Source organism: Syzygium oleosum, unplaced genomic scaffold (assembly GCF_021117445.2).
Source record: "Syzygium oleosum isolate NSW1041296 unplaced genomic scaffold, Sole_v2.1 Sole_v2.05, whole genome shotgun sequence".
NCBI lineage: Eukaryota > Viridiplantae > Streptophyta > Magnoliopsida > Myrtales > Myrtaceae > Syzygium > Syzygium oleosum.
In genome coordinates this window covers 8,651,315-8,665,195 of record NW_026607489.1, presented here as the reverse complement: position 1 = coordinate 8,665,195, position 13,881 = coordinate 8,651,315, and the positions used below count along the sequence as shown (strand labels likewise).

At 40.0% G+C, this 13,881-nt stretch overlaps 2 protein-coding genes across 2 annotated transcripts; one reads left to right on the top strand and one right to left on the bottom strand.

Annotated features, from left to right (window-relative positions):
• Positions 1-405: 405 nt before the first annotated feature.
• LOC115681698 (cellulose synthase A catalytic subunit 6 [UDP-forming]-like) lies at positions 406-6,908 on the bottom strand. Its single transcript, XM_030605728.2, has 14 exons — positions 6,519-6,908; positions 5,809-6,004; positions 5,423-5,658; positions 5,240-5,342; positions 4,956-5,127; positions 4,036-4,302; positions 3,617-3,962; positions 3,326-3,463; positions 3,091-3,216; positions 2,763-2,975; positions 2,378-2,651; positions 1,921-2,117; positions 1,468-1,818; positions 406-1,362 (listed from the first exon to the last, which is right to left on the bottom strand). The coding sequence occupies exons 1-14, from the start codon at positions 6,594-6,596 to the stop codon at positions 781-783; spliced, it is 3,279 nt and encodes a 1,092-aa protein (XP_030461588.1). The 5' UTR covers positions 6,597-6,908; the 3' UTR covers positions 406-780.
• A 3,808-nt stretch (positions 6,909-10,716) lies between these two features.
• LOC115681618 (egg cell-secreted protein 1.1-like) lies at positions 10,717-11,456 on the top strand. Its single transcript, XM_030605617.2, has one exon. The coding sequence runs from the start codon at positions 10,771-10,773 to the stop codon at positions 11,185-11,187; it is 417 nt and encodes a 138-aa protein (XP_030461477.2). The 5' UTR covers positions 10,717-10,770; the 3' UTR covers positions 11,188-11,456.
• Positions 11,457-13,881: the final 2,425 nt, after the last annotated feature.

The window sequence follows — 13,881 nt, the reverse complement described above, 5'->3', positions numbered from 1 at the left end:
AAACTGTAAAAATGGGGGAAAATCATCATAACTTAACTAACAAAGTTAATCCCCCGACCACACCGAACAGTGCATGTGATTCTCTTTCTGAAAATAGATTTGACTTCCGCATGCAAATTTTAATGAGAAGTGCTATAATCACTTTCATCTCCATGTCCAAGTCAATCTACCCAGCAAGTGTACCATATTCACATGGACATGGTGCCTAACAAGTTGAAGTGCTGATATAAACCAAATGCAGCAGCTCGCATATGCAGCAAGAATATTTCCAGAAACATCTCGCTTGTCCCATTGGAGTATGAAAACAGTGGAAAATGCGGAAATGGTATGATTCAGCGGCCGCTGCTAGCATTGACAAAAGATAGATCATCACTTGAGGAGTATAGACAGTTAACACGGTAGACCTTACTGAGAAAAGTGCTACATTTCTAGAGTAGCACGATAAGCTTTACTTTTCAGGAGTTACATACAAACTATCTTGTTTCATTCACCCTCATTGGAACTCACTAAACACACTGAAACAATCAGGAGGAATTTTCACAACTCAAAGTCCACATCTGCCAAAATTCATACTTTTCCTTTCTTCTTTTTCAAATCTTTTTTTTTTTTTGTACATACACCCTTCAAGGAGCCTTCTCATTGATGAATCCCACTGCAAATCGCAAAAGGGTGCCCTCCTCTTCGAGCCTTTAACCACCGAACACAATCAACTGTAAACTACAGTAACAAAATTTCTACAGGTAAATTTTTCGTGACTGAAACATTCTAGCTCACCTAATCCTAGTTGCAATCCAATCCACACACCTCTAGTAAAATGCCGTCCTTGGAAACAAAAGGGTTTATTCGGACCCACAAAAGAGTTAAAATCGAGGCGAGAAGAATTGCCCAAACAATTATGATTGTAGGTACCCGATCTTGTTTTCCCATGAATCCTTTGAGGAAGGGATACAGATGAACAATGACCCACAAAGCAAAGAATAGTTTACCAAACAGTGGACCCCAAGATTCGTAGCCATTATTGATGGCATCTGAAACGCCGACAATGACGCCAATTATGTTTAGGATGAGCAGGGTCAAGGGAGGGATTAACAACGATGTCCACTTAAACAGGTATAGCTCAGAGAACTCTCCGTCGTCTCCACCTTTGGACGTGACCGTGAAGTTTGTGTTGACGCCGGCCAAAACTTTTAGTAGACCCTGGAAGAGAGCAAACAAGTGAGATGAGACCCCACCAATTACCCAGAACTGCTCGTTTCTCCACCAGTCGTGGATGCCGACACCACCCCACTGCATCTCGAGGATGCCTGTAGCCGCAATAGATATAAAGAGTGCCATGAAAATGAGACTAGCATAGTTGCTTATCTGCAACATTGTTGAAAAGGTATTGTCAGCCATGGTCTTGTTGCAATCAAACAAAATCAATTGCTCGAGCAAGCACAGAACTCCTGGAAGTGTGGTGGAACTTACCTCAGGGACAATAAACTTTCCTGTTAGAAGACAAACAGCTGGAAGAGTACAATATGCGATCAAGGGAATGGAAGTCAAAGGATAGACGACCGAGTTGATGTAAGAAAACCGCTCTAGCCATTTTAAGCCACAGCCATATCCGTACCATATCGGACAATGCCTGCTCAAGAGGATCTCAACCGATCCAAGAGCCCAACGGAGAACCTGATGCAGGCGATCTGAGAGGTTTATTGGAGCTGAACCCTTGAAAGCGGGTCGCTTAGGCATGCAGTATACAGATCGCCAGCCATGACAGTGCATCTTGAAGCCCGTTAAGATATCCTCTGTAACAGAACCATATATCCAGCCCACCTAAGGGATAGTTACAAGTAGACAGTAAGCGCAATGCAAACCTAGATATTCTCGATACAGTATCAAAAGCAGAGACTTAAGCTGAAATTGTAAGATCTTTACCTCTTTTCCCCATTCTGTTTTGTCCTCATAACCACAGCTAATGACATGAATGGCTTCTTTCAAAAGTGTTGCAGTAGTGGCTCCCTTTGGGACGCCACCTTCTTCCATCAGGGTTGTAGCTATAAAAACTGGGGATTGACCGAATTTCTTCTCGAACTTTACTCGGGACATTAGTGATGATTTTTCATTGTCTATACCTGAAACAGAGTCCCGAAAAGTATGTATCATTTTGCATCTATCCATTTCTATTCTGAGAAAGATGCTCTCTCAATCAGAAATTCAGAGAGAAAATAAGAAGCAAGCGCCATAAGACTACTATGTGAAATCACAATGGTACAAATGAAAGCAGCGTAAAAAATGAAGAATTCAGATAAAGCAGATATTTGGGATATCAACTACTTCATACAAGTGGAGCAACATGCAAGTCCAAAGATTCATTTAGATAGAAAATTGGCACCTTCAATTCCCTCTTCAATATTTTCCAGTGCATGAATCTGCCTTGAAGCCTCCCTGTTCCTCACTGTCTTATTTTGCTCGTAAGACTTCATTTTCCTAACCCTTTTTCTAGATCCACAACACAAGCAGCACCATTTTGGCCAACAGTTACACGTTTTCCTAGGAGGTTTCTTTTTTATTGGGGCATCATACCCATACAAAGCCTGCCTCCGGAAGACACAACCAGTTCCGACATAAATTGGTCCTTGTATACCATCCAAACCCTTCATATTTATCTGGATTAAACAGTATAGACATCAGTATATATGAATGATTTCCTTTTTTCCCAAAAAAAGGAAAGGAAGAACATTATGATATTGATGAGGCCTATTTTTATGTTTACTTACGTCAAAAAATACTACATTACGATTTGAGTATCTATCATGACGATCTATCCCGTCAAATCTCTGTGGAAATTGCACGTAACATATCTTCTTGCCCGAAATTGGATCCATCATGAAGCACATGGCTTCTCGAAGAGCCTTGCTGTTGTTTATATAGTGATCACAATCCACATTCAGCAAATAAGGGGCATTTGTGATGACTGCTGAGACCCGCACCTTGATTAACGACTCAAAAATAGTAGATAATTCAGCAAATTGAGATAGATGATATAAACTTTTGAGAAGTATGACCAAACTTTGAAAGGTCCTTAGGGGAGAGGAGGATTCATACCAGAGCATTCATGGCTCCAGCTTTCTTGTGATGATCAAAACCAGGTCTCTTCTCGCGAGAGACATAAACTAGCCGAGGTAATTCATCTCCTTCTACATCATGGACACCATTTTGGCCAAGGAAAACCTGCATGAAGATGATTAAATGAAAGACAACTTTCAACTCTCTAGCGTAGGCCAAATTTCATAAATCTCATGCCATAAATCATATAGAAATTCCTGAATGCAGCATCCACCTGGATCATTCCAGGATGATCTCTGACATTGTTCCCAGGCCACGGAGTGCCGTCCTGCATTGTCCAACCCTCTTCAGGAACTTTCTGTGCCATTGCCACCAACCCGTTTATCCGAACTTTGAACTCTTCATATTCTCTCTGCAATATTAAAGGTGAGAGAGCTGATGTAAGACATCTTGAAACAAACAGCCTCCTTGATTTATGTAAAAGGCAAAGACGCCACATTGGCTTCCACACACAAGAGTAGATAAAAGTCACACAACAAACTTTAAAAGGTTAAAAGCTGAAGACCTTCATGGCGCGGCGTTCTCTCACAAATTCAGGATTCACTTTGTCCTTTAAATAGTCAACCTTCTGAGAAAAATACCATTCTGGGGCCCTAGGCTCAATATTGAATCTCTTACAGAATGGGACCCACTTTGTTGCAAACTCTGATGTCTCGGAAAGGGCTTCAAAGGTGAGCATCGCTGCCCCGTCATCTGAGACATAGCATGCTACTTTGTGGACTGGGTAATCTACAGCAAGTATGGACAGAACAGTGTTTGCAGTTATAAGAGGAGGCTCTTTCATGGGATCCACTGTGCTCACAAATATGTCTATATCGGCTAATTTGGAGGGCCTTTCTTCTTTTTCATACCTGAAAGGAAATTTCTAATTAGTGCCCTCTGAGAAAAGAGAATAATCACAATGAATCAGGAAAGGCGCAATACCTCAGTGACAAGCGGTCAAGGTATGTTTCTCGTTCAATTGGGTACCATTTTGGAAACTGATCCAGTATCCACGACATAGCAAACCAGATTTCGCATATCACTGATGTAAGCCACAATCCGTATGCATCATTCACAGGGTGAAGAATTCGATAGTGAAAGAACAATCCAAGGATCACAAGCCGCAGAATAATTATCAATCTGTAAGGACTGATCTTGCTGGAAGGAATTGTTAACTTCCTTGAAAGAGGCTGTCTTCCCTCGTCCATCCTGCCAATTGAATAAAGGGTATGTCTTGGTTACTAGAACAATGGGAAAGGAATTAAAAGAAATATTTGATTATCGAATTCTTTCGTAGCATTGAGCTGTTTGACAAATAAGTATATCATTGATTAGACATTTGGATGGAGATTGGAAAGTTCATTTAACAATAGAGGAGTATCATCTTTTTGATCAACCTGGCCATCCAGTTAAACATGATCAGGCAAATCTCTACAATGTACAAAACATGATCCATGGGCTTTCTCTGCTGGAGCAGTAACAGTAAGTTTCACACAGAGATAAAATAGTGGCCACTGCAAGATACAGCATCAACACCTACCTCATTGGTTTTGAAACATAAAAATAATGAGCATCTATTTGCACATGAACTTGGTTATAGAGGTTAACTGAAATGCTAAATTCTGTACAGCCAATGTTGCTGTGTCACCGAGAAACGTAATGATGGCTTAGCGTTAATACATAACTTATTGTAGCCTAGTTTGGACTTTTGGAACTCATTCATGTATTGAAACATGGGAATATAGGTTTCATGTGCATTTCAAACTAAGCAAAAGATACCGCAGTGGATTCCTAAAAGCCTAAGGCAAATTTGTACATGTAAAAACAAGAATAGGAAAATCACACATTGAAAAAGAACGCACATGGGCAAATCGGGATCATCTGGTTCCTGTCCATCACTTCCTCTTTCATGCTTAACAACCTGAAGTCTTTCATTTTGCTTCTTCTTCCACCCTTGCATCCGTTCCTTCCATGCCACGGTTCCATATCCGTAGACTGCTAAATCTTTCTTACGATCCAAGGCTCTTGGTGGCACTGAAACAAATCATCAGCTCTGTGTTAAGCAGGAAGAAACCAGCCTGGAAAACATCATAAGCTGCAAATGAACAAGAACTCCTGCCGATAAATTGGAAGAACAACAAATTACCTGGCACAGAAGAATCAGAATTTGGCACTGGATGTGTCCGTCTTCCTTGACCCATAAATGGCGGAATTATCAAAGCATGCTTATCAGAGGAAATCCCAACATCCTGCGGAAACACACAGCAATTCTTTAGATCAAAACACACAAATAATGAAGAAAAAAACCAAGTTTATCACTGTCATTTACCTCTTGACCATAGGTTAATAACGGAATCTCAGGAACAGCAGAAGATGTGTCCAGCTCTGATGGCGTAGTAACTCCAGGAGCGTAGGTTTGCAAGTCAGGCCCAAAGTTAAGGCGAGTGGACAGCATGCCCTCAGCCGTGCTGTGTCGGTTCCCTCTTCCACTGTCTCCAATATCGAACTCGCGCTCCAAATCATCTGTATTTTCTTCTTCTTCGTCACCCTCAACTCTTGGACTCCCTAAATTTGGCAATTACCATAAATAAGGAACATCAAGCAAAAACATAATGTAGGGCATGTTAAGCAGATAAAAATCTTTCCATGGTGGTTGAAGAACTGGGATTGAATTAGTGTAGACTAGCCATGGAAATGATAGGGGGAGATGGCAACCTTTAATACGCTTATATCGAGTTTTGCAATGAGGGCATGCTTGAGTTCCCTCACTCCTTTCATACTCATAGCAATGTCTACAAACAGGGAATGCACACTCATTGCAAGCAACAAATGGCTCTCCATCCCCTGTTATCTCTATGTCATCCGCACAGATCTGGCAAATTTCCCCAGTTAGATGTTTAACGCCAGTCACCTGCAAATAGCATGATAATGAAGGTTGAGAATTTGAGATGAAGAGGAAGCGTCCCGAGCTGCCTCAGCAAATCAATTCAATGGGTTAGTGGATAGAAGCTCCACTATATGTGACCATGCAGAAATTTTCCGAAGCTGTAGTGAGAAATAGTCCGTGCCGACTCCGTGGGTCTACATGCACAAAATAACCGGACAGGGGAAATAAAAAAAAATGCAGGGTTATGTCTCGGTTGCCGTTACTGAGCCCAAACTTGTAGAAGGAAGCAATACAGGAACAAATGAAGAAGACACAAGGAAAACAAATGCATATGCTGGTATGGGGAAAAGAAATAAAGAATGTACTGAATGGGTAGTGTGTGAATCTCCAAAAGAGCGAATGAGTTTTAGAAGAAGCACCAGGGAGGAACAATTAGTAGACCAGAAAAAACTCCCACAAAAAATAAAACAGAGAGAAGTCACTTCTGAGGTATCTAGTCCAGCAACAAGGCAAAAGAAGAAATCTTTAAGGGACTTACACGTCCAACTTCATCAGCATTGATGAAAACAAACTCGTTCCTGTTGTGAGAACCAGTCACAAGCCTTCCTGTAGCCATAAGCGTAACTCACCCAACTCACAAAAAGCCCACAGCTTTGGAAATCCAAGAGCTTCACTTTTGCTTAGGCAGTATAAAACCTCTTGCCTCTTCCCTTTATCACTCAAACACCTTAAAAATCTCAACTTTGAGCTCTCTCTCTCTCCCTCTCTCTCTCACACCGAGGCACCCATTAGAAGAAGCAACAACCCCACATCATAGAAATGGCCCAGAAAACAGAGACTTGTACACACCAAGAGAGAGAGAGAGAGTTACGCAGGGGAAAATAAAGAGATGAGCAACCGAATGTAGGGGAATTAAAATAGTAAAACAAAATGGTGGTTTTGGAATGTCATAAGTGCTTGCGTACCTTTGTTAAATCTTATCAAATATGTTTTGACAATTCAAAAGTAGGTGATTTTAATAAAAATGTAGAATCATAGTAGATGAGTGATTCTTTAAGGACCAACGTACAAATGAACGGGCTTCTCTCTCTTTGCAATCTCAGTGGTCTCGACCAATGACACGAGCGAGGGAGAGAGGGAATCTAACTGTAACTTACAAAAGAGGCAGGGGGAAATTGAAAAATTCAATGCATGACATAATGAGGACGACATAAGGACAGAGACAAACAAGAAGAGGGAGAGAGAGAGAGCTGTGCGAGTGTAGTGTAGACATGTACAGGTTTTCGTTCTTGCTGTATTAGCGGCCGTGTCGTTTGTCTGAATCTTACATCCATGTGCACTCTCGTGTGTTTTGTCTGTGCTTCGAAGTTCGGAATGTTTGTTGTACTTCCGGTGGGGGCCCAGAAGAGTTTACTGCAGTGGGGGGCGGCAGCGGTGGTGCATCTGCCGTGCCTGAGTGGCGGCACCTCACGGCGTGGCGGAGGCCGGAAAGTACGCTCGCATGGTGGTCATTCAAGTTGGGATGCCAGTTTTGAGGTCTTACTTCTGATTGGAAAACAAAAAATGGACCTCAAAGGATATGAAATGGCGACAAGCAATAAAAGTTGCGAAAAGAGGAATAAGAATACACTATATGGAAACCAAAATGCTACAGAAATAGTATAGATTGATTGTTCGAAAACTGTAGTCTCCAATAATACCTTAATTGGTGGGTTACAAGTTATGGACATCACCTACATGCGAACAATTTAATGTGAATAATATTCATTATTATAACTCACTGATCAGAAATATGATCGGAAAAAAATATAATTTAACTGCATCGAGGAAGGTTTTATTTTGTGTACGATTTGTCAAACAAACTTTGCAGTTTTGATTTTTTTATTTTAGTAAGCTTTGTGTCCCGTGGTCTATACGCTTGTGTAAAAAGTAAAGCTCGATTGATTTAGTCAAACCTGGCGAAGAAAATCGTAGTTATCTTCTTTTAAATACATAATAAATTACGTTCACAAGCGAGCCTTTCATCTTTTGAGGTGGTTAGTTCCATTATTCGAACCGTGTTTAGATTGATTTATACCTTTAATTTTTTGAATTGACTTCCGATTTGGGAACTCTAGAGGCATACTTAAACTCAAGGAACTTTTTTCCCGAGAAGAAGAAGCGCAATGAGAATTTCATAGCCTTAGAGACATGGAAATATCTTTTTCTGGCACAAGGTAGGGTAATTTACCACCTGAATTCTCTCAAAAGGAAAAATAATTATCGTTGATTGAATGTCCTCCTCTGCATGACACGTGGCAAATTTCCACTCTGACGTGCCCTCCATAAAAAAAAGCCCAAAAAAATAAAAATAAAAATAAAAATGCAATTGTGATATTGTTCTCTTGAAGCAACTAGGATTAGCTATTAGAAAAAAAAAATAAAGAAAAGAAGAAAAACTAGGACATCAATTACTGAAATATTGAAATCAATCAAACACTCATTTTCACAAGGACCAAATGGGTTTTTGTGGCTTAGCATCCAAGAGATCAAACAACCACCGTAGACAACAAGAAAAGCTTGGGTCTTTGTGACACGTGAACTTGTTTGTTTGTTTTTTTTTTTTTTTCGATCCAACACGTGAACTTGATTAAGAAAGGGCTAGAAATCATGCTCTTGCCCGACTTTTCTTGATCTAATAAGTAATAATCACCTTTTAGTGTTTTCCTCGTGAACCCTGAAACCCTAGATTGACCAACTTAAGGAAATCAGCGTGAAGAGACGAGATGTACTCCTTGTCTGATTAATTTACTTAATTGTCTCGGATTTCAATGAAAGTTTAGTGAGTGCCTAGCCAATCCAAGCCCTGATACTTCTCTTAGCCCAATAATCAATAGAGCCACTTATACATCCAATCATGGCATGCGCCAAATTAATGCCCGAGCATAATAGCCTCTGTATAAGTTGCAAGAGGGACTCAGCTTATCCATATTCATTATTTTCTATTAACACAACAAGAGGGGGTTTGCAATTATCTTTTGGGCCGCGCTTTTTCCACTCTTCGTTTGATTTGGACACTCTATTTTTTAGTGTTTTGACCATACTTCCTTTGTGGGGCCCACTATTTTTAGTACAACTCTATAAAATAATCTTTTTTTTATAATTATTTTGACCATACTTCCTTTGTGGAGATAAAAACTACGATTTGCAAAAGCAGAGAACTGGACGTTAATGGCGGAACCAGTCAAGCCTTTTTCACAGAGGTGGCCTTTCTTTCGCTGCCAACTGCTCAGGACACATTGCTTAGTAACAATTTTCCCAACCCAAGCTAGCCAGTAACGATGCTACATCTGCCAGTTGTATAAGCTGCGTCACTTAGAGTAGGTCTTTGATAATGCGGAAAAGAAAATTGTAGAATTTTTGTATATTTCGATATCTATTGAAGAAGAATATATAAGCCTATTTATAGAGTTTATTAGATGACTATATGAGATAACATATCAATCAAGATATGCATAATCAAAAGGAGATATACGCATAATTTTAAAAGATACACATAATCGACAAAATTATCGAAATATTTCTAATAAAGGAAATTATCTTAGAGAAATCTCCAATTATCTCTCCCAGCGACAAAAGTTTGTCAAATGAATATATGAACGAAAATTGCCAAGAGAATTACAGAATTCATTTCATTGTCCATTCGAAAGCAACTTGTTTCATTTACCTGCAAGGCCTGAGCGATAACACGTAGAATGTCTGTTACCGTTCGATAGCATTGTCATAAGCATAAGAGACAGTACAATCTACTGTTGCATAGTCAAATCTGTGCTGCAAAGCAAGTAACTTTCTTTCCTTTTCATTTTATTCTCATCGATTGAAGCGAAAAAGAAAAGTTTGTGACTTCTTTTGGCCCAAAAAACATCCGGGAGAATTAAAAATGCACTAATTCTTTGTTTATTATACCTACTAACGAAATTCAGTCGGCCCATGGGCCAGCCAATCAAAGTCACATTGCTGAACTTAATAGTCAAAACTACAAAAAGAAAGAGGAACAGGTTGAAGGGGAAATTCTTCCAATCTTTGACCATGACTATATAATTTCTCATAAATAAATTCCTAATTCTCTTGAAATCATTTCTACATCAATATTCAATTCAAAACGCACAATGCAGCCACTTAAAAGATTCAAGAAATTACTCATTGATGCTTCTCATGCCTTTATGCTAATGTTGTTGTTACAATATGATCAGCAGAACTTTTGCTTCTCTTTTTCTTGTTACAATCAATGGTGTTTTATGAACTTTATATATCTCGGAAAGATTTTGTCTTTACGGCTATATAAGAACGAGAAATTACTTTTTTGATGACTGATCGTGTGCTAAATTGACGATTCCTTCGATTCACACGCAAATTTTCTGTTCAATATGAGTTTTCATTTTATTTTCTGTTCAGTGCTTGTTGTTCATATACTTAAATATTTCCTAGCAAGCAGTACATTCTACAGTGCTTATACTACCACCGGACCCATCCTAACCAGTATTATTTTTCTTTCAGATAGAAATTTTTTCCAGTAAATTGGTTTTGCTCCAGCGTTACAATGTCATTAATTGAGAAAACCTAATTATGATCAGTATTGTCTCATCAACTTTCCCCATAATTATAATAATAATTCCATGAGGCCTTTTGCTTTCCCATACAACGTAACATCTCCATGCAACGTACGCCTATAAATACCTCAGCTCCACCAAAAATATTGTTCATACACATTGTAATCTCTCTACTCGATTGCCAAATTTGTGGGGGGAAAAATGCCTCCAATTCCCAAGCTTTTCATCTTCCTATTCGTCCTTGTGTCTTCATACTTCGCCATTACGACCGAAGCTGGCCGAGCCATCCCGGGGCACAAGCCAGCGAGCCTCGCAGCTCGGCTGAAGGTGGCAGAGAACGGGTCGGACTCATCAAACTGCTGGGAGTCGATGTTCCAGCTACAAGCATGCACCGGTGAGGTGATCATGTTCTTCCTCAACGGGGAGACTTACCTGGGTCCTAGTTGTTGCCAAGCCATTAGGACCATCGAGCATGAGTGTTGGCCCAACTTGTTGTCTTCGCTGGGGTACACAACCGAAGAGGGCGACATTCTCGAAGGCTACTGCGATGCTGCCGCCACCCTGCACCCGCCGTTGGTGGTGGTGCCCAACAAGGGTGTTCCAAACGTTGGAGGGTGATCATTTGATTTGGGGACAAGCTATTTGGGTCATTATGGAGATGTTTCTCATAAATAATGTAGTGTGTTGGGCTTTGGGGTTTGTTTTCATGAAGTTTGAGTTTGCTGGGTCGAAATTAATCAGCAGTGTCCCTTAATGTCTGCTTGTTTTTTCGTGGGTCAAGGGTTGGTTTGTTGAGGTAGAGTAAAAGGTCATGGTCAGAGTCAGGCTTCCGATGTTTGTCCTTCACTTGTAGTCACGCATGTTTATAGAGATCCATGTTATCCCAATTGGCTCAATGGCTTGATCATTCTCTGCTCCATTTGCATTAATCTACAAAAAAAAATGCAATTATCTGAGAACCAAGGAGAAGATTACAAGACAGAAAACAAAGACACATTCCTACTCCAGTCACACTGTCCGTTTTTCTTCTATCATTCACGATAAATAATAAAAAGTACCCGAGTTATACCATGATTGACCGCAGTTCAATTCGTATGGCTCAAGTACCCGTAGAAACGACCCTTTGATGGGGTTAAATCATGGTGGGATGCCACCGGTTGGAGAAGTGGCTCAACCACCGACGATGTCATTGTCCAGGAATTTGATTCTGCAAACTTTCCTGCTTCTTTCTGCGTGAAATTTGATGTTGCCTTTCCTTTTCTTTTTTGGTTTCATCTGACCTTGGAATTCCAACGTAACCCCTCATGAGGAACAATGTATGTGGATAATATTTCAATCGTTAGTGTCAGAACTCTTGCTCTCATGGTTGTCCAAATACATAATGCTTTGAGAATTATATCTCTCCGGGGGCACAAAATCAAAGACAACCAGGCTTGGCTTTGTGCATCTTCCTCTCGAAAATGAATGGAAATAAACTGAAATATTTAGCCCTATTAGAATAAAAGAATCGCACAAATAAAATCACTCATGTTAGTAAAAACAAGCAGTTGCAAGTAACATATTTCCGGGATGATTTAGCGCCTATATTATACGGAGATTAAAACCCACTTCATTTCTTCATTCATTTTTTATGCTCGTGTTTTCATAACTAAGATGTAATTTATCGATTTGTGCGATTGTGATGCACGACATGTAGCAATTTGCAGATTTTAGAAAGTCGTTAGGGAATTAGGGTTTACACTTGTGATAAGGACCGCTAAGAAGTTTGTTTCTATTCATATATATATATATATGGACTAGATAAAATCGCGTCGGCCAGATATTCCGACGCGATTTTATCTAGTCCCTTAGTTTTTTTTTTTTGGTAAGGTTATCTAGTCCCTTAGTTTATGGCTTGATCGCTCATCAAACTGTTTATTATCTTGCACGTGGCTGTAAGACAGCTGCAAATATAGATAACTACACACAAGCACACAATTTAATATTAGGGCATATGCACCGTAATCATATCATCATCGAATTTGCACTTTCTACATGTAGGGCTTTTTAAGCAGGCGCCTTCTTACGAGAGAAGCTAAGTAGACGAAGTCGGATAATCTTCTAATAGGAAGTGGACATATCGTGTTTTTCGCGGCATCAAACAAATGAGTCACTTTCCATAGTGATGTCGCGATCATCATGAAATCACAGGAGCCACTAGCCAGAGAACAGATAACTTTTTCGTGAGATTCAACTACCATTCTCTACGCCATAACCTGCCATTCAAGCCAACGAAAGCTCTCGTGATCATCGTCTACGATCCATGCCGACCGGGGGTAGGGTCTGAAATAAATTCTTGTACAGCAATGATATTGGGGAGCATTCACGCTTGCTTTGAACTTTCCACAGAGTAATCAGTAGTTACCAAGAGTTTCGATTGCTGAAATGGAGCGTGCAAATGAGAAAATGAGGGGAAAAAGTAACAACACTCCACTTAAATCCAGGTAAATTAACAAAAAAGTTATTACCTTATTACACTTGTGCCAATTTAGCTTTGAACCTTTTGACAATTTGCCAAAGTAGTCAATCCGACTAATTTTGGCTGAAAATTGCTGACGTGGACGCCGGCCAATCTACGTGGCACCGTCGACGCTAAAGTGGATAATTTTTGTAATTTAAAAGAAAAAATATATTTTTGAATTATTATTATTATTGTTTATTATTCTTTTCTAATTTTTCCCTTTTCTTTTTTTTTTCTTTATTGCGGCTGGGTGTGGGCTTGCGAGGGCTAGCGAGGGTCGCGGCCCTTGCCGGCCGTAGGCGAGGGCCGGCTTGGCCTTGCCTGTGGCCATCGAGGGCTGTCTCGCCCAGCCCTCTACGATCCTCGGCGAAAAGGAAAGAAAAAAACATAAAAAGAAACAAAAAAACATACATATTTTAAAAAATTGTCCACGTTAGCGCGGGTACGCCACATAGGACGGCCGGCGCTGGCTGGACTGCCATGTCAACATTTTCTGATCAAAATTGATCGGAAGGACTGCATTAGTAAATCGTAAAAAAATTTAGGACTGAATTGAAACAATCGAAAGGTTTAAGACCGAATTTGCATAAGTACAATTGGTTTAGGACTTTTTGGGTAAATTTCCCCTTAAATCGAGTAGATTGATTTGAAGTAATCATCAACATCTCACATCATTTAACAGTAAAGACCTAACTAGAGCATGGCAATCGCATTATTGTCCGTTGTAACGTTTTCCGGAGATAACGTCACTTTCATATTCATCCCCACATCATACTAGAAAATTAAATAAACTGTGATTCTTCAAGAAAATT

Excerpts from the sequence above, each read along its gene's own strand:
- LOC115681698 (XM_030605728.2), bottom strand. The coding sequence starts at position 6,596 with ATGGCTACAGGAAGGCTTGTGACTGGTTCTCACAACAGGAACGAGTTT. Across the intron at positions 3,217-3,325 it reads ATCATCCTGGAATGATCCAG|GTTTTCCTTGGCCAAAATGG; the intron begins GTGGATGCTGCA and ends ATCTTCATGCAG. Across the intron at positions 2,118-2,377 it reads TATTGAAGAGGGAATTGAAG|GTATAGACAATGAAAAATCA; the intron begins GTGCCAATTTTC and ends ACTCTGTTTCAG.
- LOC115681618 (XM_030605617.2), top strand. The coding sequence starts at position 10,771 with ATGCCTCCAATTCCCAAGCTTTTCATCTTCCTATTCGTCCTTGTGTCT.